At 36.0% G+C, this 26,531-nt stretch overlaps 1 protein-coding gene across 3 annotated transcripts in view; it reads right to left on the reverse strand.

Moving 5' to 3' along the window:
• The window catches only part of TRIM67 (tripartite motif containing 67), a 77,342-nt gene that overhangs the window by 16,160 nt on the left and 34,651 nt on the right, over positions 1 to 26,531 (reverse strand). The window contains exons 2-8 of one of the 3 annotated variants that reach the window (XM_074262344.1): positions 21,383 to 21,478; positions 19,271 to 19,393; positions 17,632 to 17,742; positions 15,317 to 15,470; positions 13,659 to 13,816; positions 7,420 to 7,558; positions 2,718 to 3,021 (exon numbers count right to left, since the gene is read on the reverse strand). In XM_074262344.1, the coding sequence (XP_074118445.1) occupies positions 2,718 to 3,021; positions 7,420 to 7,558; positions 13,659 to 13,816; positions 15,317 to 15,470; positions 17,632 to 17,742; positions 19,271 to 19,393; positions 21,383 to 21,478 (1,085 nt within the window). Of the gene's footprint in view, positions 1 to 2,717; positions 3,022 to 7,419; positions 7,559 to 13,658; positions 13,817 to 15,310; positions 15,471 to 17,631; positions 17,743 to 19,270; positions 19,394 to 21,382; positions 21,479 to 26,531 lie in introns of all 3 variants that reach the window. The other 2 variants (XM_074262345.1, XM_074262346.1) reach the window with 2 other exon arrangements.

The raw sequence follows: 26,531 nt of genomic DNA on the forward strand, positions 1-26,531 counted from the left end.
TGTGAAAAGACTCTATCAGAACAAGGATATGTCTGATACTGGGAATTTGGGGTCGTACCAAATGCCTGACCAATACTACAATCAGAGCTACTGCTGTTCTGGCATAGACCACAGTGTGGCAGTATAGGATAGGGAAAGATGTCAGATCACTGTAGAAGATGAAGCAGCCTTTGTTTTGAACAGATTCAATCTGGCTGTTTACTCCTCCTAGTCTCCTTCCTGTTCTCTGAAAGCCTTCTTCTGCAGTATCTTCTGCAAGCCTGTAACCCCAGCTACTGGACCAATCCCAACTGCCTCTCTCTCTCCACCTTGTACAGCCTTTCAGCAGACCTGCTGCTAATTACTCTATTTGGCCCCATCCTCACAGTTTAAAGATTTTGAGAGGGAGGAAATTGAAATCAGGGATACTCATGAGGTTGTTGGTTTTCTGCAAATTACAGTTCTGTAAGTTTTCCAATTTCTATTTCCTTTCTGAAGACTATCTAAGGGCTTGGTTAGACAAGTCTCTCCTATCTACAGAAAACAGGGAAGAAAGTGACTTGTCCTTAAGAATCTGGGCCAGAAAATGGTTGCCCACTTTGTGGGACAAGAACCAGAGGGTATAGGAATAGACTGAACTGAGATGGCGCTTCCCTAAAAACAGCCACATGTGTGCCACTAGGAAAATGCAATTCTACCTAAAAGAGATTGGGGAGGGGGTTTCCACAGTTTTCAGTTCTTTGTTTTTTCCCCACTTAATATTTTGTTTTTTCCAGTTACATGTAAAGGTAGTTTCTAACATTCATCTCTGTGAAATTTTGAGTCCCAATTTTTCCCCTTCCCTCCCTACCATCCCCAAGACAGCAAGCAATCTTTTAGAATGAAAGAGGAATGACTTTAGATTAAAATAAGAGGGGAGGGAAAATTTTGAAAGGGCAATTGGACTCACTGAAGACAGACCTTGTTTGTTTCACAATTATTTTTTTCCTCCCACTATTGATTATGAAAAAACTATCAGAGTGAAGAACAAGGGTGTGTCTGAATCTGGGAATTTGGCTTCCTGCACCAAATTATTTCTCTCTTCCAAGCCTAGGTTTCCCAATAAGAAAAGATGAGTTCTTTCAGGTCTGAGGGGTTTGTCAGAATGAGCCAAGCAAGTCAGAAGAAATCAAAGAATTTCCTTTTGTAGATTCAGTTTCCAGCCTTGTCTCTGAGATTTCTGTAACCCACTCTGTCCTTTCTGGTTGAAGAGAAAGAACCACATATGGGAAATCTAGAAGCACAGTACAGCTCAGGGCATTCTCCCTCTCTGTTTCTAGGTTTCTCGGCCAGACGAGAGCAGAGACTGATTTCAGTGATTTTCCATCCCTTGCACACCTTGGCAGAGGGTAAAGATGAAATCTCTCCAGAGAAACAGAAAGAGGGCACTGAGTAGAGAAAGAATGAGTTAGGTTGATTCTGTCACATTCACTATGGTTAAGGAGAAAGACCAAGGTGATCACGAAATACTGGAGGGAGTCCAAGCATTGAGGTATTTCTCTCTAACCAGGCTAAACAGACAACATTCTCCCTTGCTGCAACCTACTTTAGGTTGATTAGGTGTTAACCCTCCCTTTACTCAGGAGGTTGCAATCAGCCTGTTAACTTAATTCACATAATCTTTTTTATTTTTATTCCTCTTTGATTCCAACACTATTTTTTGAGAGCTTTCTATTTATTTTGTACATTTAGTATGTAAAGAAGCTAAGGGATACATAAAGAGGAATAAAACATTCATTTTAGGCATTTTTATTTTTTCTGTTGCCTTATTCTCAAACAAAGTAGTCAGAAGACACCGAGATGTACCAAAAAAGAAAACATTCTCTCCAAAATTACAAAACCTGGGTTCAAATTCTGCCTATGACACTATCTCTGTGAACTTTGATAGATCACCTAAGCAGCCTCAGTTTCCTCATATGCAAAAAGAGGTTATAGATGATTTCTGAAATCCATTCCATGACTACATCAATGATCTTACATGCAAAGTGGAAAAGAGGGAAACCCTGCTCTGCTGGATAACTCATACAGCAGGAGGCACAAGAATAAAGCCTAGAGGGCAATGAATATTGAGCAAAACATGCACATCCCAAAGCCAGTGAGGAAAATCATTAGAAGATAGAACAATATAGAGGCATAAGATCCCAAAGAAAAGGAACTAACTAGTATCTAATGGCACTTGTCTGTGGTAGTCATTAATTAAATTATTATTATAATAATTAAAACAAATTAAATTAAAGAATTAAAGAACTGTGAATTTGGGAAAAATGGGTTTTGGGTTTAAGTGGAAAAGTTTCAGGAAATGAGGAAGTGCAATTCACAAAAGACTTTTTTAAAGCCAAGGCACAAATCCTTATCATGGCTGATTTTGGGGGAGATTGAGTAGGAAAAAAAATAAAGGGAGATGTGTGTGGTCATTTTAGCTTTTGCTCAACTCATTTTTTGCTCCTAGTATCATTTGGTACTGAGGCAAATGATCACTTCCTTGTACTTGTGTTCTGAACCTCCACTTTTCCCTCTTGAAAATAGAAAACAAGAGTAATCAAATGTCTTCCAACATACCAGATGAGAATGATGATGATGATGATGATGATAAAACAAAAGAAGAAAAGAATACAACTCAAATGGGAATGTTCATTTAGAGGAACCCCAGTGATCCCAGGTCATAAGGGAGAACTGAGTCAAAGGCCAGGACCACTCACCGATTGGTGTGGGAGTTGCAGTGCATGAACCAGCTTCGGTTATTATCCACATACATGGCCCAGGCCTTGTCATCTTTGCCCAACATCATATCCTTGACCACATTAACTCTGGCTACACCAAAAGCTGGATCCGGATGGTTATCATATCGGTCCACGTGGAATTCCCAGTAATGGACTCCCTTGGAAAAAGCTGCTGTTCCCAGTACTACCCGGTCGTCATAACTGCTACATGTAGCTGTCTGGTTGTCATTTGACAGGACAATGTCCCGATGGCCAGAGTTGGGGTCGAATGTGAACCAGGCCACTGTAACAGAAGGAGACAAGAGAGAGTCAAAAGGAAGGAAATTAAATAGCAGAGAGGGTGGTATAGTGGATAGAATGATGTATCTAGAATCAGAAAAATTAGTTCAAATTCAGGGCCAGATATTTACTAGCTATGTGATCCTGATCAATGCATGTAATCTCTGTTTGCCTCAATTTCCTCAATTAGGAAATAGAGTTAATAATAGCACCTACCCTAATAGGGTTGTTGTGGTGACCAAATGAGGTAATTTTTACAAAAGGGACTTAACACAGTGCTTGGCACACAGTATGCACTATAAGCCCTTATCTCTTCTCGGTCTGATAGGAAAAGCGTTCCACACAACTGACAAAGTGATTTTTTTCTAAAATATTAATCTGAGCATGTCACTTTCCTACTCAATAAACTCCAATCGCTTTCTATTAGTTCTAGAATCAATTTTAGTCTCCTCTGTTCTTCATTCCCAACTCCTTGTACATTACTCTCTCTCTCTCTCTCACTCTCTCTTTTCATTTAATCTTTTCTTTTTATTATTAATTTTATAATTATAACATTTTTTGACAGTACATATGCATAGGTAAATTTTTTTTTTACAATATTATCCCCTGCACTCCCTTCTGTTCCAAATTTTCCTCTCCTTCCCTCCACCCCCTCCCCTGGATGTTTGCACATTACTCTCTGTCACACACCCTACTGTCCAGCTGTACTTGACTGTAACTTGCTGCATTTGACTTTCCTCCACCTTATCTCTAAATCCTTGTTCTGACTTATTCCTCTACCCAGAAGACATTCCTTCCTCATCTTTGCCTCAACTCAAATCTGTACCTTCTTCATGGTTTTTCTCATCTCTTTCCAGCTACTAGTACTTCTGTTTTGCCTCCACCTCCAATGACCTTTTATTTATTGATTTATAAATACCTATTTATGTACGTGTTATTTTCTTTAGTTCAATTGTCAACTCTCTGAAGACAAGAGTCTTTGTATTCCCAATGCTTAGCACAGTCCTGGCACTTAGTAGTAATACGTGAGTATAGGGGGATCGAGAAATTTATTATAAGAGGGAAGTTGGCCTTAGTTTTTAAGGGAATTGGACTAGATAATTTCTAAGGTCCTTCTCAGGTCTAAAATGCTATGATTCTCTAAGTTTCATTTAATTTTTTTTTTTTGCAAGTCAGAGATGAAAACTAACTATTCTTCAATTCAAGTCAATCTCCCAAAGCACATATTAGGTACCTATTATGGAACAGGTAGGCAGCTAAGTAACTCAGTGGGCTTGGAGACAAGAAGATTCATCTTCCCGAGTTAAAACCCAGCCTCTGACACTTACTAGCTTTGTGACTATGAGCAAATCACTTAACCCTGTTTGCCTCAGTTTCCTCATTTGTAAAATGAACTGAAGAAGGAAATGGCAAATCACTCCAGTATCTTTGCCAAGAAACCCACACATGGGGTCACAAAGAGTTAGATACAACTGCAAATGACTGAACAACAATGTAAAACCAGTATTAAACTAAGTACTAGGGATATGAGACAAAACCAAAATATTTCCTTTGGGAAATAACACAAAAAGAGATAACTAAATAGCAAAATATGTATGAAATAAACACAAAATAGTTGGAAGAGATAGTGGTGGTGAGGTGAGAGAAGCACTGGGGGAACCAGAAAAGACCTCTTATAGAATATGATCTTTTGAGCTGGGCCTTGAAAGTAGGTTTTTTGAGAGAGAGAGAGAGACAGAGAGACAGAGAGAGAGAGAGAGAGAGACAGAGAGACAGAGACAGAGAGAGAGAGACAGAGAGACAGAGAGAGAGAGAGAGAGACAGAGAGACAGACAAATAAACAGAAACAGAGACAGAGAGAGAAGAGAGACCCAAAGAGAGACAAACCAGAGAGAGATAGAGACAGAAGAGAGAAAGATTGAGAACATCATAAGCTATGAAGTATACCTTGTACATGGATGAAGGAAATGGAACCTGAGGGTTAGAGACATGAAAACATTTGAAGAAGGTTGTACAACTAATTATTTGTCAGAATCAGGCCTGCCTACTCAATCTATTAGACTATAAAACTTCCTAGGTGTCAGAGAACAATAAATAACAATAGCTAACATTTATATAGTATCTTAATATCTGCAATATTATCTCCTTTTATCCTCCCAACAATCCTGGGGGATAAATGCTATGATAATCTTCATTTTATTTTTTTATTAAGGCTTTTTATTTTCAAAACATATGCATAGATAATTTTCAATATTCACCTTTGTAAAATCTTGTTTTCCATATTTTCCCTCCTTTCCTCCCTCCCCCAGACAGCAAGTAATCCAATATATGTTAAACATGTGAAATTCTTCTATACAAATTTTCTCAATTATGATGCACAAGAAAAAACAGATCAAAAAAGAAAAAAAATGAGAAAGAAAATGCAAGCAAATACCAGCAAAAAGAGTGAAAATATTATGTTGTGATCCACATTTAATCCCTACAGTCCTCTCTCTGGGAAGATGGGTCTCTTCATCACAAAACTATTGGAACTGGCCTGAATTGGGACTCATTTTTGAAAAGAGCCACGTCCATCAGAATTGATCATTGTATGATCTTCCTGTTGCATTTTACAATGCTCCCTGGTTCTACTCATTTCACTTAGCATCAGTTCATATAAGTCTCTCCATATCCTCATTTTAGAGACTGGGGAAACTGAGATAGTCAGAGGTTAAACACTTGCCCAGAATCATTGCTACTGAATATCTGAGGCCAGATTTGAATTCAGTTGTTCTTGACTCCAGGCTCAGTGCTCTAGCCACTTATACTACTTAGTTGACCCAGGTTGAAATCTTCCTTTAAAAGAGTGACTATTTCTTTTTGTACAGCAAAACAACTATTTGAACATGTATACATATATTGTATTTAATTTATACTCTAACATATTTAACATGTATTGATCAACCTGCCATGGGGGGGGGAGGAGGGAAAAGTTAGAACAAAAGGTATGGCAATTGTCAATGTTGTAAAATTACCCATGCATATATCTTATAAATAAAAACTATTAAAAATTAAAAAAAATAAAGAGTGACTATACAGTCACCATATGAATATTGTCTAGTTACTGAGGCCATTGCTGTGAGGTGTGCCATGCTGCTAGCATCATAGGGTTTAAAGAGGCAAAGGAATCGACTCCAATCCTGATCATTTTGTAGGTGAAGAAACTGAGACACAGAGAGGTTACTCAATTTGTCCAGCTTTACACAGTACAGAATAAAATCCATAGGTAAGGGTAAGGGAGGCTGATGAACATTTTTAGAGTTTTGTAAGCTGGCATCTTTTAAATATACATCCAGCAGGCCGATCTACTACCTCTGACATTCTGGCTGTGTGATCCCCAAAAGACATTTAACTCGACCACCAGCAGACAGCTCTCTAGAGTCTAATGCTATTTATTCAGAGAAGGTGACAAACTTATGCACTGGTTGAGATAGTTTGTTAAAAAAAATACTCACCAGTTTCTCCCTTTATTGCTGCTGCTTCTTAGGCTCTTGTGATCCCCTGGGAGCTCATGCACCTGGGTTACAATCTGGAGCTCTTAATTCTTTATTAACAATAAGCAGCGAATGGGCAATAGGGAATAGGACACTGTGGGGCAAGGAAGGGACAGCAGCTGGGGAAGTGGGGAAACTGTGACCTTGATCTATCAGAGGAAAAATATCCATGGATTTGGATTCTCTATCCCTGGTATTGTTCCCATCTACTGGCATGGAAAATCAAGATCTGATTATCTATAAATGTACTCACACACAACCTAAAAACCAGATGGGTGTTTAGGCTAAATAAAGCCAGCTGTCACATTTGAGCACTTCTCACTTTGTTTTTGATGAATGTGTTAGTGTGGGGAGAAAAGACTAAAGCCCTAGAGACTGAAACCCATTCAACCTTAGAATATCAAATGCCATTCAGAGGTCATCACATGCAGCAAGCAGCAGCATCAATAACCACCAGACTATCTCCCAGGCTGCTTCACCCCTAGCCCACCAACATGGCTTGGACATCAAGGGAAGAAAGGGTGTTTATGAAGTTTCTAGGACTGCTGGACTTTTAGTTTGTCTCATGCAGGTAACTAAAGAATGACTGTTCTAGTGGCTATGTGGGGTCAATTACAGATGTGGAAGGGGATATTTCTCTGGGGGATGAGGTAGATATTTTATAATATTATGTCAGAGAGACATATTAGTTCTGCATTCTTAGCTGCTGTTGTTACCCTAATAGTATGTGTTTGCTACTACCTGGCCATCCCACTTTCAAGATGAAGGGTAGTTCAGGTCTGCATCCTTTAGGAAATAAATATTCCATAAAACCAGGAACATGTGTAGTCATATCTATAATTTGGAAAAAAATTGTAAACAAGACTCACCATCAGAAGTCTGGAGAACAACAGTTTTGCTGTAAGGCCCAACTCCAGAGGAATTGAAAGCCTTGACTCTTGCATTGTAAGTACTGTTGAAATGAAGGCCATCAATGGTGCAGAGGGTCTCCTTGCCAACATAGACTTCCTAAATGAGAGGAAAGACCATTAAGTTGTTGGTGTTTCCTCCATTTGTGAATCTATCTTAGGAAATGACACAAAAACAGTAAGTAGATAATAATTCAACAACTTCCCCTTGGGGGTGGGGAATAGGAGTAGATTTAATGATATCTAAATTCCCTTTCAATTATAAACCTTATGATCCTATAACTTTCATAGATCTCCATAATAGCTCATTGGAGTAAGACTCTTAACAATAAATGATCTCTTATTACTCTGTGACACCTCAAACTAGAGGATCAGTCCAACATTAAAGTTGGTAAATTTAGAATACTTAGTAACATCAGACTGGTTCACCTACACTGACTTTATAATCTCCTATGGCTAATAGTATTCATTATCAAATTCAATTAAATTCAACCCAACAATAATGTATTAAACACCTACCCTGTACCAGAAACTATGGTGAGCACTAAGAATAGGACAAAATTTTACTAAAAGGTTTTGCTCTTTTCATATATGAATATGTTGATAACTGAAAGGAGCAGAAAAAGAAAACTGATAAAATCAGTTTGAAGAAGAAAACAGTCTCTCAGATAAAATATGGAAGAGAGACTCATGCTCCTGAGTATCTGAGAAGGAACTACTTCTCAGATAAAAATCTTGGTAAGAACTATTTGAAGGCAGATTCAGAGGTAACTGGATTCAGATCATTATGGTATATTAGTTCATTTGTGCATTACTATTTTCGGTTTTGAAAGATATAGTTGATAAATTATGAATCAAGTAACTGGGGAATATGAGATAGTCATATGAGAGCTTTTGGAATCATAATTGAGAGAAAAGTGCAATTGTTGATATTCCCGTCATAAGTAAGTTGCAAATTGATCATTTTTTATGAGTACTAAATTTGTGGATTAAACGCTAGGAAGAAGAAGGAACTGAAAAAAAGAAGAAAGACGATCAGGTAAAAATAGAAGTAGGAGAGAGTCAGAGATAGAAGATATAGAAAGTCATAAAAGCTGCTTATCAAAGATAGAGTACAGGAGCTGGCAGAAGCTTATCAAGAATGATAGCAAGAATCTGCAGCTATTTTGCTGGGAACTGTGTGGATCAGAGACACTGCTTTGTTGAGAGTTGATTGGTTGAAGAAATGCAGTATTATCCTATAGTATCATCTACAATCCAAGAAAAGTAACATTTCTCAAGTGTTTGCCTGCATTGCCCTTTATTTTCCTTTGCAATCTAGTTTAAGAGGGAGAAACAGAATGGAGAATGCAGGCTGGCAGGCTTTGCAGGTTTTTTTTTTTTTTTTTTTTTTTTGTTGTTGTTGTTGTTGTTTTTTTTTATTTTTATTTATTTATTTTTTGCTTTGAAAAGAGGTGTATTTTGTTGAGAGATGATTGGATAAAACAGAATTCCCTGCTATTTGAAGAGCTGGCTAGAGTCATGATGCATGGCTCTGTAATCATCTAAAGCTTGAGAGGGAGAAACTCCATAGAGCCAAATTCGGAGAGCTTGGTCTTTCTCCAGTTTAAGGCAATTTCTTGCCACTAAAAGAATATAATACTTTTTCAGCACCTTGCTAAGATTGACTGTTGGAAGGTGCAGTTTATCATTGCTTTCACATCCTAAGAACAGCTGAGGAGCAGTTTTGTCCAGCAAGAAAGCTGTGAGGACAAGAGCAAAAGCAAATAAAGAAGTAGTCTTTCCTAGAATGTGACTAGTGGCACAAGTTATTCTCCAAAGAGACCAAGAACAAGGAAGACATCTCAAGTTATGAAGTGCCCTGGGTACCTGGGTTTCCCCTGGTAGGTTTCTCTATTATTCCATGGCTTGAATTTCTACATTATCATGAAAGAAATGTTAAGATTTAAGGGAGAAAGCTGAGGTCATTAGGAACATTATGCCAATTCTAGGACTAATTCATTGTCTATATGCAGTACCTATCCATATCCTTGTATATATTTGTTCTCATCTATGTAAAGATAGATCAATAGTTTGTTAATGCAAAGCCCAAAATATTATATATATAAATATAAATATATATATTGATATGGATAGGTACTGCATATAGTACATACATACACATACTAGTAGACCAGATCTATTACTTACACATCTAAATATATATTATAGTCTGGACAATTAATTGATGGGTCAACCATTGTGACTGAATAAATAGGAGATTATACAATGTTTCAGGGCTTCATATAATCAGCACAGTGTTATCTGAAAGCACAAGAATCTGGAAGACCTCACTATCTAAGGAATCCCTCTTTAATTTAGTCTCTTATTTGACCTCCTCTATGGCAAAGGCAATAATATTTGGTGAGCATACATTTCCTGATTTTATGTTTCTTTTGTATTAATTATCAGAAGTTACTGAACAAAGTTACCTGTTATTTTTTCTTTCTTGGAATCAAATATAATTTTGATCTATGCATGGTAGTTACCTTGTTGAAGAAGAGCTTTTAAAGTAACATTTTACTTTATAGTATAACATTTTTTAATAGCCAGTCAACGATAAAGGAATAGGTCTGTCTCTGCAAATGTTATTTGAAAATTGGTGAGCCCAGAATAATGTATATCTTGGCCATCTGCAATAAGCATAATGGGATAGGGTATTCTTTGCACATTTCAAGTGAGTCGTCATGTAACTGATAAGATGTAGTCTAAAATAAGTTACAATTTGTGAAAATTTACTTGCTCCCTTCTCAAGCTTTCATCAAGGATGCTCTTAAAACATGTTTATTATTCTTATAAAAGCTAATTTAAAGAGTTCTGGGGGGATGGAAAAATAATTTTTTATAATAGTAGTTATTGATACTTTTTAGTCACTTTTTGGAAAGCAATAATAAAATAATGATTATTCACATTGCCCAATATTGCTATTAATAATAGTCAGGGAAGCTTTGATCTTTTCCATTTTTTTTTTACTAAAGCAATTGGGGTTAAGTGACTTGTCTAGGGTCACACAGCTAGAATCTTTTCCATTTCTAACACTGGTTGATTTGTCTCTCCATGGGCCATATGGTGTTTCTTTCTCCTTGCAACCTTTCTTGGGGTTCATTATTTTTTTTTTCTATAAGTCATTTGCATCTGTCCTTTTTTCAGATAATTTAAGAATTAATTTTTCAATGCTCTCTAAACTCTGTTGTTTTCAGCATAGATCTCCTCAGTATATACTTGGTCTCACTTTTTCCTTTGTTTTCAGTGACTTCTTGTACAGTACACCATTGGCTATGATATTTTGCTTCAAGAATGAAGACATCTGTCATGTGTGTAAAAAACAGTTTGCTTCGGAAATCCCTACTTGCAACCAGAATTCAAGCTTCCATCTATGTGACTCTGAGTTCTGATTGGTGAGCCTTATCTTGTTTCTTCTCAGGCTTACCACATCATTTCTATGCCATGTTTCTATATCCTCTACCCCCAATTCTCAGTCCTACCTTCAACTCTTATCTGTGAAACAGTAATCAAATGAACAATATCATTCCTGGAAAACACATGCCAATCATTTGGCTTTATCATCATTCTTCTGACTTCCTGGTCCAAAATATTCCTCCCTCTGTGTTATCTTCTCCTATTAGAATGTAAACTCCAGAGAAAGAACTTGCTTGCTTGTATTTTCAGTGTTTAACACAATGTGTAGCCTATAGTAAACATTTACATTTTTTTCATTCATTCAGTTATCTTTTATTGATAGGTCTTTTCCATTTTTCTTCTCTGTCTGTCTGTCTCTGTCCCTCTCTGTATCTCTCTCTCTTTTTCTCTTTCTCTCTGTCTCTCTCGGATCTCTAACTTGCCAAGATTGGAAATGCAATGATTATTTCCATTGCTCAATACCGCTATAAATAATAGACAGGGAAACTTTGATCTTTTCCAATTCTAACACTGATTGATTTGTCTCTTCTTGGGCTGTATGGTATTCCCCTTCCCCAACAACCTTTCTTGGGGCTCACTATATTGATGCTAGACTTAGTGCAGACATACATCTAATTGATTTCAGCCTTACTGCAACTCAGAGCTCCAGAGCTCAAGCAATCTGCTGACTTTATCTCTCCTCAGCAGTGTACTAATGTATAGTGTACCCAATCTTTGTCCATTTTCCATCTGTTCCTTGTCTTACATTTAATTTCATCTCTAAATGTCTTCTGGATGCTGTAGCATAATTGATCCTCTGGACAAGTGATCCTTATATAAACTTTTCTTTTAATATGCAATTTCTTGATAATTTACAAGGCAATTTGACCATAATCTTCTATTACCCTTTTCTCTAAGATTTTATAAATGATTTCATATACCAGTTTTTTTTTTTTTTTTTTTGCTACCTTTTCTTGATTTGACAAGAAAATCAAATGTTTTCTGGCTTACATAGAATCTATGCTTTTAAAATTTCCTTGTTATGGCCATTGATTTATATAATTTAAACTCTTTTAGGAAATGGTAAAGATCTATGTAGAGATCTATTTTTAAAAATCAATTTCCTATTCAACAATTTATTTCAATAGTTCAGGTTGGTATAGCTTCAATTGTGCTACATGCTCTCTTCTTGTTGTTATCCTTTCTTCTATTTTGGAATTGATTTTGAGCTTTGCATTAACAAGCTTTTGGTCTGACTCTACATAGATGAGAATAACAGCAGAAAAAAATAGTTTTAATTTTGTCTCTCTTTCCCTAGTAGCACACATCCTTTTGCATATAATATGTCCTTAGCAAATGTTTTTTGGAGTAGAATGGATAATGACTCCTACATTGTTAGCCAGTCGTTTCATGTGTATCAAAATATAAACAATTTATTTTTTATGATTTTAGCATTTATTATGTTGTAAATATTCTGATTCTCTTATTAAGAAAGTATTCATGATATGTAGGCATGATGTTCTTTCTTTGGCACTCATGGAGTGCCAAATTCTATGTTGATTCAAATTGAAAAGTTGTAATGAATTATTTGTAGAGTTCTGGTTTCCTTATTTTCTGCAAAAAAAAAAATCTTGTCACATAAACTGCAATTATCTTCATAGTAGCCTTTTTGCAAAGGCTTACCATGAGCACTGTAATAAGAAATGCCTAAATGTTCTGTGAAATGCTGTTTCCTTTTGCCTTTGGACATACTTAAAAGCCCATAGTGCTTGCTTCTTCATTTGCCTTTCCAAAGAGAATTTGTGAGTTATTTTGCCACTTAGCTAAAACTTATTTTGGACATCTGGCTTGATTTGGATCAAAAATATCAACATTTCTATAATTCAGGTCTCCATTATCATATCCACTCATTGGTCATTGGACAAGGATCTTGTACATTGCTAAGTTAATGTCTCTGAAGAGTCTAAAAACTTTGTGATTCTTGGCAAATTTTATACTCTTTTAAGGGGCTTGCTCAGATGTGAGATTTGAATATTGTCGTCCTGATTCTGAGTCAAGCAAGCACTCTATCCATTATACCATGCTTTCTCCCTTGGACAATATGAATAGTACATATAATAAATGCTGAAGATTCAGAAAAAGATACTATTTAAGTAGATTGGCAAAGGTGACATTCTATAGAGTTAGCATTTGGAGAAATAGAGGGGAACAGAATTATACATGTGCAAATGACATCTACATATCCCTGATACTCTTTCTGGGTTTGTGCTATCTCTTAAAAATGATATTGAACAACACACCTTATTTAGTCCTTCCCCCATTCTAAGGCACATTTCAATCAGAAACTGGTTTTCCTTAGTCAGATACTGTCTTGTATTAGGATTCATCCTGTTCCTAAAATCTCAGATTAGTTCCCTTTGACTTTAGAGTAAGGATAGGATTATTGGCCATTGGTTTAATCTCAGTTATATAGATAAGGAAACTGAGATTAACCAAGAGGTTAAGTAAATTGTTCAGTGTTCCAGCTAGATAGTATGAGAACTGAAATGAGAATTTGAGCCTCCTGACTTCCAGAAACTGAAGTTCCTGAGGTTCTAGGGAGAAGGTTTTGGGGAAAAAACCTTGCTTTGCTAGCACAAAGAGGAAAATTATCTAAATTGTTGTCATGGTGGTCACATCATCATCATCATCATCATCATCATCATCATCATCATCATCATCAGTCTCCATGCCATTCAGACTTTAAGAAGAGATGAGCTCACCCGAAACTGCCCACCATCTCCATCATCCAGTTCCAGGATATAACCCTCCACAGGACTATGGATAAAAGGTGGCATCCTCCAGGCCAGAGTAACGCTGTTATTTCGAGTGCAGCACTTCTCCAGCTGCAGTAAGGGGACAGGTGGCACTGCGACAGGAACTGAGCACAGGTTAGTGTAACCCTATCCTTCCCCATCTAACATCCAAAGGAGGCATCCTAGAATCTGTCCCATCTCCCCACCCAAGTTATAATTCCAACCATTGAGTCATGGCCACAGAAGATTTGAGTTTTGAATTTCCCTTTGACAATCTCTAAGTTAGCATCCTCAAGTCAGGAATCTCAAACATACATTTGCACCTTTGGCCAGGCACTTCATATTTATCTCTTCTGACATCCAATTTTTAAAGATAAGGAAATTGAGGATCAGAACAATTAAATGATTTCCCCAAAGTCAAACAAGAATTAAGTGACACATTAAGACTAAAACCCAAGTCTTCCAACTCTTCCAGTATTCTATTTTGAAAGCTATTAATTTGAAAAATATTTAAAATAGCCTTTTAGCAGAAGCTTAGTCATTGAACTAAATATAGAAATAGCAGTCATAACTAGGAATTCTGGTGGCCAAGGCAAATTCAGTCAGGATCAATGGTGATAGATTGTGGTTAGGGGACTAATTTCTAGTCTTCCACTTATCCTGAGGCTGCTCTGGAGCTGGATAGGGAGCCCCCTCCCGAGTCTAAAACTCATTTTCTACCTCCCAGAATAGGACCTGCTAGACCCTTGTCCTGAGAGAACTAGAGACCCTGAAGCTCTCCTCCAAAATATGATTATGGTCAGAATGACTTCCTATCAATCAAACAGTTTCCCCTGAGACTATCTGGGAGCAAACCTATCTTGCTTTTTTGGAGTTTTATCAGATTCCTAGAGTATCCTTCCTCTACAGAGATGGGAGGCATCTGACAAGCCCCTTTTCTCAAATAGAAAGTGATCCAAAGAATCATTCTCTAGTCTGACAACCCAGTCTGTCTAACCTTGTGCAGATCTTGTGCTTCTAGATCAGCTGATTCTGGGGATTAGCATCATTTTCCCAGAGATAGCATCTGCATCATCTCTGCTCAGTCCCTTTCTCAGAACTAAGCTGCCTCAGGCTTGATTTTAAGTATCAGAATATGTTAGAATCAGGGATAGGAATGTGATCCCTTCAAGTATGATTGAGAATATATTTTAATTCCCTCCCACGTTCTGTTAAATTGTTCTTGTTTTTATGAAAATACATGATTCAAATAAATTAAAGCTACTTCATTGGGAAGTTGATTGACTGAAACAATAACTTCAGCTCAGATTCAGGTTTTTCAGTTGGGGATTCATGATTTATTTGCTTATGGCAGCTCTAGTAAGGCATTCTTCTTTGCTTATTAACCCAGTCAAACTCTCCTTGGAAAAGGTCTTTTGTCCTGATTGAATCTATTAGCATTTTCCTATTCCTCAGCACCTCCACCCCATATTTTTTTTTTTTTTTTTTTAAGCAGAAGACCTTGGACCTAAGAAAACTGAGTGTGGTCACTATTATTGATTTGAATATCATTTATAGTGCTGCTATAGAAGAAATGTTCATTAAAAGAAACATTGAACATATGTTCAACCAAAGCTCACCCCTACATTTCATCTGGATGAAGTCCAGCTGATGGATAGCTTGCAGCAGAGGCTCACTGTCCAAGGTCAAATCGAACTCTGCAGACACCTTGGGCTCCAAAGCTCCCTTGACCCACTGCTCTTGAGACACCTGGACACGCTTGATCAGGGCATCTGAAATCTTAAAGAAACCATTAAGTTTGGGCTATGAATCTTCAAAGAAAAGGATAAATGGAAAATTGCAACAACAGGATTATTTATAGAGTTTAGGGTTGCAGGAGAGGAAGGCATTAAACAATTTGTTTAGGCTTACACACCCAAGATACTTCAGAAATAGAAAGACAGAGAGAGATGAAGACAGAAATAGACAAATGTAGAGAGTGAGAGAGACAGACAGAGACAGAGACAGAGAAAGATTGAGATAGAGATGCACAGAAACAGAGAAGAAAGAGGAGAGAGGCAGAAGCATGGAATCTTGTAAGAAAATATGGCATCCAGGTGGTACAATGGAAAGACTGTTGTATTTGAGTTCAAATGCTACTTCAAATATTTACCAACTGTGTGATCTTGGATAAATTAATTAATCCAATATGCCTCAGTTTCTTCATCTATAAAACTGGGATAATAATAGAATCCACCTCACATAGTTGTGGTGAGGATCAAATTATATATCTATATCTATATCTATATATATAGCTCATCGCAAACCCTAAAGTATTACATAAATGTTAACTATTTTGCAAAAATTATTTGTTATTATTTTGCAAAAAACTATTTTGAAAATTGAATTAAATGTGAGGTGTAAAATTTGGTATTTAAAAGAACTTTGCAGTAAATCTTACTGTGAAATTTAAAAAAATTTTAATAAAAAGGATAATCCTTATTTCAATTTTTTGAACAAAAATGTTTTGTCAAGTAGATTTTTAAGAGCAAAAGAAAACAAACATTGAGTTACTACTGATATTGATGACATTTGTTTTATTGTACAAAATCTTTTTATTTAGTATAATTGAAATTATCCATTTTACATCTTCCTCTGCTCTCTACCAAAAGAGTGAATGTTAACTTCTTTTTTTAAAATTAGGAACATAATTACCAATGAATAGAAACATTTCAACATACAAAAAACAAAACCCAGAATTTTATGTGAAATTATGAATTTCTATTATAATTTCTTTTTTAAAGTATGTATTAAATTTTGTTTGGTAGTAATACAGTTGTCCTGTTTGTCAAAAAAAATCAATAAACATGAATTTATTGATTTGCTAGTGAGTACTAGGTATTGTGTTCTTTTAGAAATTCTTGTTCTGTTCTTCTGTGCACTTTAAAATGTTTAACTTATGCCATTTTCTTTTTACATCCTTATTGCCATCCCTTTTCTATAGAAGTCTTTCCTTGAAAATAAAAATAGCCATGAAAAACAATTAAAGACATGGCCATCTCTTAAAATGTCTTATTCTACAGCCCTAATCTATCTCTTTGCCAAGAAAAGGGAGAATCTTCCTAAGGCCAGAATAAGATTCCAGGAATCTTTGGTTCCTGGGAACATGGATAAAGCATTAGTAGCTCTTATGAACTTTCAGTTGTCTCTGCATAGGGAGTAATCTAGGTAATTAATTATTCTTTCTACAGAAAGAGGGTTAAACTTACATCTGCATCACTATTGTATTCCAGAAATTATATAATTCTGAGCTAGTCTACTGTGCTGGGAATCAAATTCTAAGATTGGATTACTCAAAGGACAACTGGTAATTTGTTCTGTCTTGTACACTATTGAATGTGAGAAGAAATAACAGCATTGACTTGCCATCAGTGGACACCTTGACATCCTGACATCACTGGACTATGTCCAACTTGCTTTACAGAGGTCACTTTACCCTGATCCTTGACTTTTCTATAGGGGATTAGGTAAAAAAAATAGTAGTATGGTTACTAAAACACAAAAATGTAGAATCATACTGTGTCAGAGCTGGGAGGAAACTTAAAACTCTTTCAATCCAATAACCCCTTTTGTCAAGAAAACTGAAGCTCATAGAGGTTGAATAACTTTCATAGACTCACTACTTATCAGAAGAGTCAAATCAAGTACCCAGTTCATTGAATTTCTAGGCTAGTGTTCTTTCCACCATTATGAAGAGAGAGAAGGGAATGAGCATTTACATAGTACCTCTACAATGTTATAATTTAATGTTCTCCTAATAGCAAGCAAAACAAAATCAACATAATTTCAAATCTATGGGAAAGGGTTTTATTTTTAAACAAAATATTCATGGGGACAGTGTTAGCAGAAAAGACAAAAAACATTTTCTTTCCCCCAGCAAAGACATGATGAAGACACTCACCTGTAAAAACCCAGAAGGGTCATTTTCTTTGATCACCTCTAGGCAGTACTCCATTAGGCCTGTTGACTGGCGTAACTTTAATGTACAATGATTGATCTGGTCCCAAACCACCTGAAAAGAAGAGAAGAGTTCCTAGTGGGGCATCATCATGACTTTCTGCCTTTTGAAGAAAATTAAATAAAAGGTCAGCGGCAACCAGGTGGCAAAGTGGATAGAATGCTGGATCTGAAGTCAGGAAGGCTCATCTTCCTGGGTTAAAATCTGGCCTTAGACATTTATTAGCAGTATGACCCTGGGCAAGTCACTTAACTCTGCCTCAGTTTCCTCATCTGGAGAAGTAAATAGCAAACTATTCTAGTATATTTGCCAAGAAAATATCAAATGGAGTCACAAGGAGGAGGACATGATTGAAATGATCGAACAACCACAAAACAAAGGTTGAAGTAGGGACAGTAATAATTAGTAAATTAAAAAAAAATAAGTGGGGAGATCTGCTTGGAGGTCTTCTCTCTTTGTACCTGAATTCTGCATGCCATCTATGGTAGGAAACAATGTTGAATCATTCCCCAATGATCTTAGATTAGGTACTCAAATATACCTTCCTGGTTGGAGGGCCAGACTATAGTAAAAACAAAAACTTTCACTCTGTCTCTGCCCCTCAAGCCCATTTGCCATAACCCGGTGTGGGCCGCATAAACCTCCTCAGGGGGCCGCATCTGGCCTGTGGGCCATAGTTTGAGAACTCCTGAACTAGACCATGGTCACATAGGAAAACCAAACATAGAACTCAGTCAAGAACTCAAGAACTCAACTAACTAAACAGTCAAAGTCGAACTTATAAGAAAAAGACTTTGTCAGAATAGCCTCATACTTGTATCTTTGCATATATCTTTCAAGATTTCTCTTACATATTTTTCTTCTTTTGATAAAACTTCATTCTGTAATATTATGTGGATTCTGTAATATGATATGATATATGAGTATGGATATGAGTGGGAAGTCAGTTGCAGTCTCATGTACATATACTATCCCATGTTTCCTCATTGGATGTTAGGAGCTAACAAAGTAAAAATATTCCCAATGTGTCCCTGGCTCCTTTGTATCCTAAGGGAGTCTCCACCATAAATCTATACACTTTAAAAGCAGTGTCAGATCACACTCTCAAAGAGCTTGAATTAAATAGTCAAGATGATAGACTTCTAGGTAATTAATAGAATCACATGTAAGTACAGTAACTGCAAAAAATAGTTGGAATTTTGTATATATTTTTAAGACTATAGTGAGGCAGATAAGTTTGACAATAGATGAAAGCTTCCTAGATGACATGAGCCTAAAGCATGTCGGCTCTAAAAGGGGAAAGATTTGTCTCTAGTATAGTCGTATGAATGTTCTGTAGAAAGAGCAAGTGGTTAATGTGATATTTTCTATTAGCTAAGAACATTTAATTGAAGAAAGTAATGGCAAACCACTCTAGCATCTTTGCCACGAAAAAACAAAATGGGGTTATCAAGAGGTGGACTTAACTGAAACAATAACAAAGAACATTAAAACTCTATTCCCTAGAGACTGTGAATGGGTACTGAAAGATAGATTATTTCTAGATGACAACTTCCAAGGAAACAGACCTCCAGTCACTCACCTTCAATTTGTGTTCCCGCTCTTTAGTGACCTTGGTGAGTAATTTGGCTTTTTGTCGAGTTAAAGCATCAACCAGGGCATCACACTGAGCAACCAGGCAAGCCTCATAGTCCAGCCCATTTTCCTGGAGGAAATTAAGATTTAACAAGCAGAAAGGTTAAAATGTAATGCTGTTATTATAAGGTTTTATCTCTCTCAATTCCATTATACCCCTGTATCTTCAGCATCTAAGTGGATTCTGACTATTTTATTTCTTTGTATTTCCTCCTCATCCTCCTTTTTAACCTATAGTCTGAAACACTTCATGACTACCTACTTCAGCTTATTAAAGAGGACTAGTCTTTAATGAATCTCCAACAACTCAGTTGTCCCACAGTTTATTCCTTTGTGAAAGCTTGATGGATTAATGCTTAGCAAGATTCAAGATCTAATTACATAAACATGATACAAATATGTTGGAGGAAGCTGTGATATAGTGAAAAGATCAATGAACTCACCAGCCTCTTGACCTTAAAAAAATCCCTTACTAGATATGTGATCTGGTTAAGCTGCTTAACCACTCTTAAGGAAAGTGCTTTATATAAACATATAAATACAAAACATTACATTATGCATGTGATATATAACAAAACATATTAAACTATCCTTTAAGTGTGAATAATTAGTGTGCTTTTTGTTTATTTGAACCTCTCATTTCATGGCTGTAGGGAACTATATTATGGAAACTACTTCCACTGTTGTAGATTGGTGACTGAGTGTAAATTATAGTCTAAGAGAGTTTCCTTGAATGCTATAAGGTTAAGTGACTTGCACATGTTCATACAGCCAATATGTATCAGAGGCAGGACTTGGACCCACGTGTTCCTGAACTGTATGCTGGACCTCCATCCATCATGTCATATAGCTTCTCATTGTGCATATACTATATTCAAAATATAAACATACATACACATGAAGCATAGTATAGGGAAAAGAACACTATCTCTGAAGTTAGAGGACTTATGCTCAAATCTTGTCTCTGATGCTTTGTGCAAGTTTGGGCAAGTGACTTTGGGCAAGTTTCTCTCAGGTTCTAAGTCTTTTCATCTATAATATAAAAAGTTTGGACTAGATAGTTTCTAAAGTCCCTTCTCTCTCTCTCTCTCTCTGTATGTATGTATTTGTGTATGTGTGTGTGTATAATCTTAGGAGGGGTAGTTATTGAGTCAGTCAGCTCACCTCATTTATCCTTGATTATCAGGTAAGAATACATCGTGAGATAAGCAATCAGAAGGTAAATATCCATTGAAAATTCATTCAATAAAAAAACATTTCAACTAAGTGTGACAAGAAGTCTATTTGGGTTTATTGAGAGACTTAGTCATATTCTATGGGGTTTACATAAAGTTATCTAGCTAGTCTGGAATCAAGAAATTGAGTGTCTAGCAGTTTGGTATTAGACATCTTCAACCAAGTCCCTGAAAAAGAATAACTTGATAGGGAAGAGAGTGCTTATCTTCAGCCTTGGTCTCCCACCCACTCCCCATTTTGATTAGAGAAGAAACTTGGGAACTTCAGAAGTCAGAATGTTTGGACTTTTCATTGGTATCTTCTGGGCAGTGTTCAAACAAATATTGGCAGTGTCTACATCAAAACACAAGAACAGATTGGATTCAGGAGAAAAACAAATTAAAAGATCTATAAGAAGCCCAGCAGAAAAATTATATCATACCATACTTATATATTGATGTTTCAAAGGGAACCTCATGAGGACCCCATAAAAGTGAGAAAAGGACTTCCAAAATCTGTGAGTTATTCCTTTTGTGATCTAAGTTTAAGTATACCTTCCCTTAGATTCTGTATGTAGTTGTAGTTCAGTATTGTAGACTTTGGGAAGAGGGAGACATTAGTTTTTATTTAAATAAATTTCCTTTCTTTTCTTAGCTGTCAGCTAATTTTCACTGTCTTGCTTTTATCATATTTACAAAGGTCAACACTGGAGCTTAATTTTATGACTAATACAATCCTCAAAAATGAACTTGTTATGCTATTCCTGACTGATCACTTTATAATTTTTCTCCTAGGAGATGGTTTGAATGGAGTCATCCTCAAATGGTCCCAAGGATATCCTTACCTGAATCTGCTGAAGTATGTTCTTGAGCTGAACTAGGAACTCTTTAGCTTCCTTTGCTTTATCAGAAACACCATTCAATGCTTGAGATAGCTGTGCCTAAACCATAATATACAGATAGGGAAGAAAAAATTAGAAAAAAAGCAGAGGGCAAAATTTACATTTAATAACAACTCCTTCCATTTAAAGAGCATATCTCTGCAGACAGAGTTCAGATAATATTATAGATAGAATCATACTAACGATAATTGATCTCCACATAACACTTTAAGGGTTGCAAAGAACTTGGCATATATTATCTCATTTAGAGTAGAGATACTACTATTATTTTAAAAATATTTATAGATGAGGAAACCGAAGGTTGTAGATACTATGGGACTTGCCCATGATCACACAGCTAGTGTACAGAAAAAGGCATTTGAACCAAGTACTTAAGTTACCTACCTTACAAGGTAATTGGGTAGGTGGGGGAAGAAATGTGCTATAAGTCTTAAAGCTTCATAAAAACACTAATTCATCATTTCTTTTATGGTCACATCAACAATGTTCACTGTTCATTGGAGGGGACATAGAGATGAATAGGCTATGGGCCCTGCCATCAAGGAGCTTGCAATCCAATAGAAGGTATATGACATATACAAAAATTATAAATAGAAATAATAAAATGAAGTGGTTGGATAGTATAAATTTAATAAAAATTTGTAGTCAGAAGAGGGAGTGGTAAAGAGACCTATTTGGATACGCTACAACTGTCCCATCCTGTCCTTTTCACTTGTCCTTCCCCCAGGACTTTAAGAGGCACAGCTTAAACACAGTGGAAGCATGCAGCACCAACTGCTTGTCAGTTTGCTGCCAATCTTTCTGATTATCATTAGTCTTGAGGATGAATAAAATTTAAAATAATAGAATTTTGGTATTGGAAGGGACTAGAGGTCAGAAAGCGCAGGACCATGAGTGTTCTTTATGTTATTTATACTGAATCCATACTTCTCTAAAACCAGTATTAGTAAAAAGAAAAATATTAATAATAATAGTTTTTGTGGTATAGAGAATAAGAGGAAAAGTAAGTTACTATAGATTGTGGAATGATTAAATAAATAGTAGCATGTGAACATAATAGAATATCATTGCATAATTCAAAAAACATGGCAAATATAAAAAATTTAGAAGAACATGGAAAGATTCATAAATTAATATAGTAGAACAAGGAAAGCAAAAGCAGGAAAACAATATATAGAATTACTGATTAAATCAAATGTTTTATGTGATTGTAAACTTTTTGAGGAAAGGAATTGTCTTTTGTCTCTTTTTATAATCCCAGCACTTACGAAGTACCTAGTATATGTTAGGCACTTAATAAATGCTAATTGAATTGAAAATTTGAATATGAATGTGTTAGAATACTATTGGGCACTACTGTGTGCTATTGTGAAATGAGGAAATGGGTGTTTTCAAAGAAGTATGGAAAAACTTGTGAACTGCTACAGAATTAAGAAGGCAGAATCAGAAGAACAATTCATATTATCAATTACTAACAATTCATGCATCAATATTATAAAAATGCACAGTTTTAAAGACTTTTATAAATGATAAATACATTTTATAAATGTATTACTTATAAATATGATAAAGAGTTAAATGAACAGATTTGGAGAATAATTTTTCCAATAACAACAACACTTTTTAAAACAGCAACTTTGAAAGCATCACAAACTATGATCAATGCAGAATTCTGGAGGACTAAGAAAGCATGATACTACCTCCTCACACAAAGATGACAGACTCATGGATAAAATAAGGCACATTTTTTGAGCACAGGTAATGAGGCAATTTATTTTACTTGATTATGCATATTTATTGTAAGAAACTTATTTTTTCTTTTTTCAATGGGATGGGGGTTGAGAAGATCAAAAAGGTTTCACTTAATGAAAAATATAATAAATATGTATAAAAACAACATAAGATAAACTTCGGAGATAGTGGTGGTAATACACTGACAAGTTTCTGACTGGCAGGACTGGAGAACAATCTTGTGGTTCAGTAGACACTCTCCTGTTAGTCACAGCTTTACCATCTGACTTGTTAATGCCATTTTTTGGCTGAAAGGTGGCTTAGATTCTAATAAATCTAAAAATTAGTTTCTTGAATATCATAATATATGTTCCCTGGATAGCTTATTCTCCTCATTGATGGTCAAGACTGGAAGTGGGAAAATCTTAACTGTTTTTTCAACCTGAGCAGTTATTTTATCTCTTCATATCACTGTAGGTTCAGGAATCACAAACATGCCTGCCAATATGGTACAGTTGTGGGGAAAACAATGGATTTGTAGTCAAAAAAGTTTGGGATTATACTTTGGTATCTATTATCTGTGTGACCATGATCAAGTCATTTAACTTTTCAGATCTCTGTTTTCTTTGAAAGCAGATTTTATTTCTAAGATTTTACACAGCTCTAAAACCTATAATAATGTTACAAAATATTAGATGCATTGAACTATGAGAACAAGGAAACAGAGAAATACAAATGAAATTTATGTGAATGAGACTGCTTTATCAAGCTGTGCTCAATAAAAGAGGACACAAATTTTCTTCACCTTCCCTGAAGCAAGTCAGGTCAAGAATTGAAATCTAACCGAGAGTCCTCAGAATAACATACAGAAGAGAGGAACTTAAAGTTGGCACATGAGGTCAAACCAAGGACCTCTTTAGTTAGCCCAGGCTTCAGTTTCAGGCAGTGGTCCAGAGGAACAGTTTGTTGAATAGCATGGTTTCTATCTAGCATTACAATATCCTCCTAGCTTAGCAAAAAGACCCCATACACTAGTTTTAGGTCCCTTTTTAATAATTCTTGATAGATTAATCAACTATGAATTTTGTCATATTTTTCTGGAACTTCCTTATAGAGACTTGTCTCTTGTATAACTTCATGGTGAAATAATAGCATTTTAGACTTAAAGTCGAGAAGATCTGAATTTGAAACCTTCCTATTTGTATAACCATGATTAGTCACCAAATCTCCCAGCCTCATTTTTCTTTATCTGTAAAACTGGGATAGCAAAATACTTACTTTGTACTAGTCACTGTCTGCAGTGCTGGAGGCACAAAAGCAGCAGTGTCTCTGCTCTTTAAGAGCTTATATAGTCTGTTGCTACTGCTGCTAGTATGGAAATTGGAGGAAAACATGTAAAATGATAAAGACAATTTGGGGAGAAGAGATGCTAGAAGCTAAGAGGATTAGGAAAGGCTTCATTTGTGAACTGGAGCTGGACTTTAAAGGAAATTAAGGATTCTAAGAGGTGGGGGAGAAGGAGTGCCCCTCTCCTAGCCCCAAAACATAAACAATAGTTGGTACAAAAATGGAATACCACATATAAGATATAGCCAAAAGGCCAGTTGAGCTGGATTATAGAGTCAGAAGCAGAGTAATATGTAATAACTATGAAAGATAGCTTGGAGATTTTAAATGACAAGCAGAAAAGTTTGTCTTTGGTCCTATAGGTAATCAGGAGCCACTTGAATTTATTGAGCAAGGCAGTGACTATGAAAGAGTTCTTGTAGAAGGTGGTATTTTTAGGTGACACTTAAAAGAAGCCAGGGAAAATGGGACATAGAAACCAGGAGGGTCAGTATTCTAGACAAAGGGAATAACCAGTGAATATAAGTGGAATCAGGTGGTGGAGTGTTTTGTGTAAGAAATAATAAAAAAGCAATATCCCTGGGGGGCAGCTATGTGGCACATTGGATAGAGTGCTGGGAATAAGTCAGGAAGATTCATTTCCTAAGTTCAAATTCAGTTTTAGATATTTACTAACTGTTTTATGATGCACAAGCCTCTTAACTCTGTTGGCCTCAGTTTCTCATCTGTAAAATGATTTGAAAAAAGAAAACAGCAAACTATTCCTGTATCTTTGCCAACAAAACTCAAATGGTGTCAGAGCATGGACATGACTGAAATGATCGAACAACAACAAATGATTTTGGATTTTAGATTTCATGGCAGGTAGTGAAATGTAAGAACACTGGAAAGGTAAAAAGAGAACAAGTTATAAACAGCTTTAAAAGTCAAATAAAAAATTTTATACTTGATATTATAGATGATATAGAGTTGATGAATTTATTTGAATAGGAGGAGATGACATGGTCAGACTAACACTTTAGGAAGATTACTTTGGTTAGTAAAAGATGGATTATAGTGGGAAGAAGCTTGAGGTGTGGAGACGACTTGGAAGACTCTTGCAGTGATCTAGGTATGAGGTGATGAGAGTCTGTACTAGGGTGGTGGCAGTGGAGAGAAGGGACTGTTACAAGAGATATCATAAAAGTAAGACTGATAGGACTTGATGACAGATTGGATATGGGGAATGGTGATGAGAGAAGTAGAGAGTCAAGAATAACATCAAGGTTTTGAACCTGGATGTCTGGTAGGATCATGATGCCTCAACAGTAACAGAAAAGTGAGGAATAAGGGAAGGTTTGGAGGAAAGATAATGATTTTAGTTTATAAGATTTGAGATATCCAATAAGCAGTCCATTAAGAAGCAAGTCTGGAAGTCAGGAGAGAGATTAGAGTTGGAAAAATAGACTGGAGAATCATCTACATAGAGATGATAATTAAATCCATGAAAGCTGGTAAGATCATCAAGTGAAATACTATAGAGGGAAAAAGAAAAGAGGGTCAAGAATAGAGTTTTGAGGAATAGCAATAGTTAGTATGTTAGTAGGCTCAACCCAAATGAAAACCCAGTAAAAGAGATTGAGGAGTGGCAAAATAGATAGGAGGAGAACTAAGAAAGAGCCATGTCACAAAAACCTAAAAAAGAAGAGAGTATTAAGAATAGGGTGATTAACAGTGTGAGAGGTTAAGAAAGATGAGGACTGAGAAAGTCCATTAAATTTCAAAATTATGAGATTATTGGTAATTTTTGTTTGATTTGAACTATGAGGTAAAAGGCCAGACTGCAGAGACTTTAGAAGAGAATGAGAAAGAAGATAATTTTCTCAAGGAGTTCAAGCATGAAAGGGAACAAATGATTGAGAGAAAAATGCAATCTGGGTCCCTCAAAAACTGTTCCTCATAAATCCATTGTCCATAATTAAGATTTTCATTGTTGTGAAACAATGTAGGTTAACGCAGTCTCCAACAACTTGAA

The sequence above is a fragment of the Sminthopsis crassicaudata genome, chromosome 4, assembly GCF_048593235.1.
Source record: "Sminthopsis crassicaudata isolate SCR6 chromosome 4, ASM4859323v1, whole genome shotgun sequence".
Lineage (NCBI taxonomy): Eukaryota > Metazoa > Chordata > Mammalia > Dasyuromorphia > Dasyuridae > Sminthopsis > Sminthopsis crassicaudata.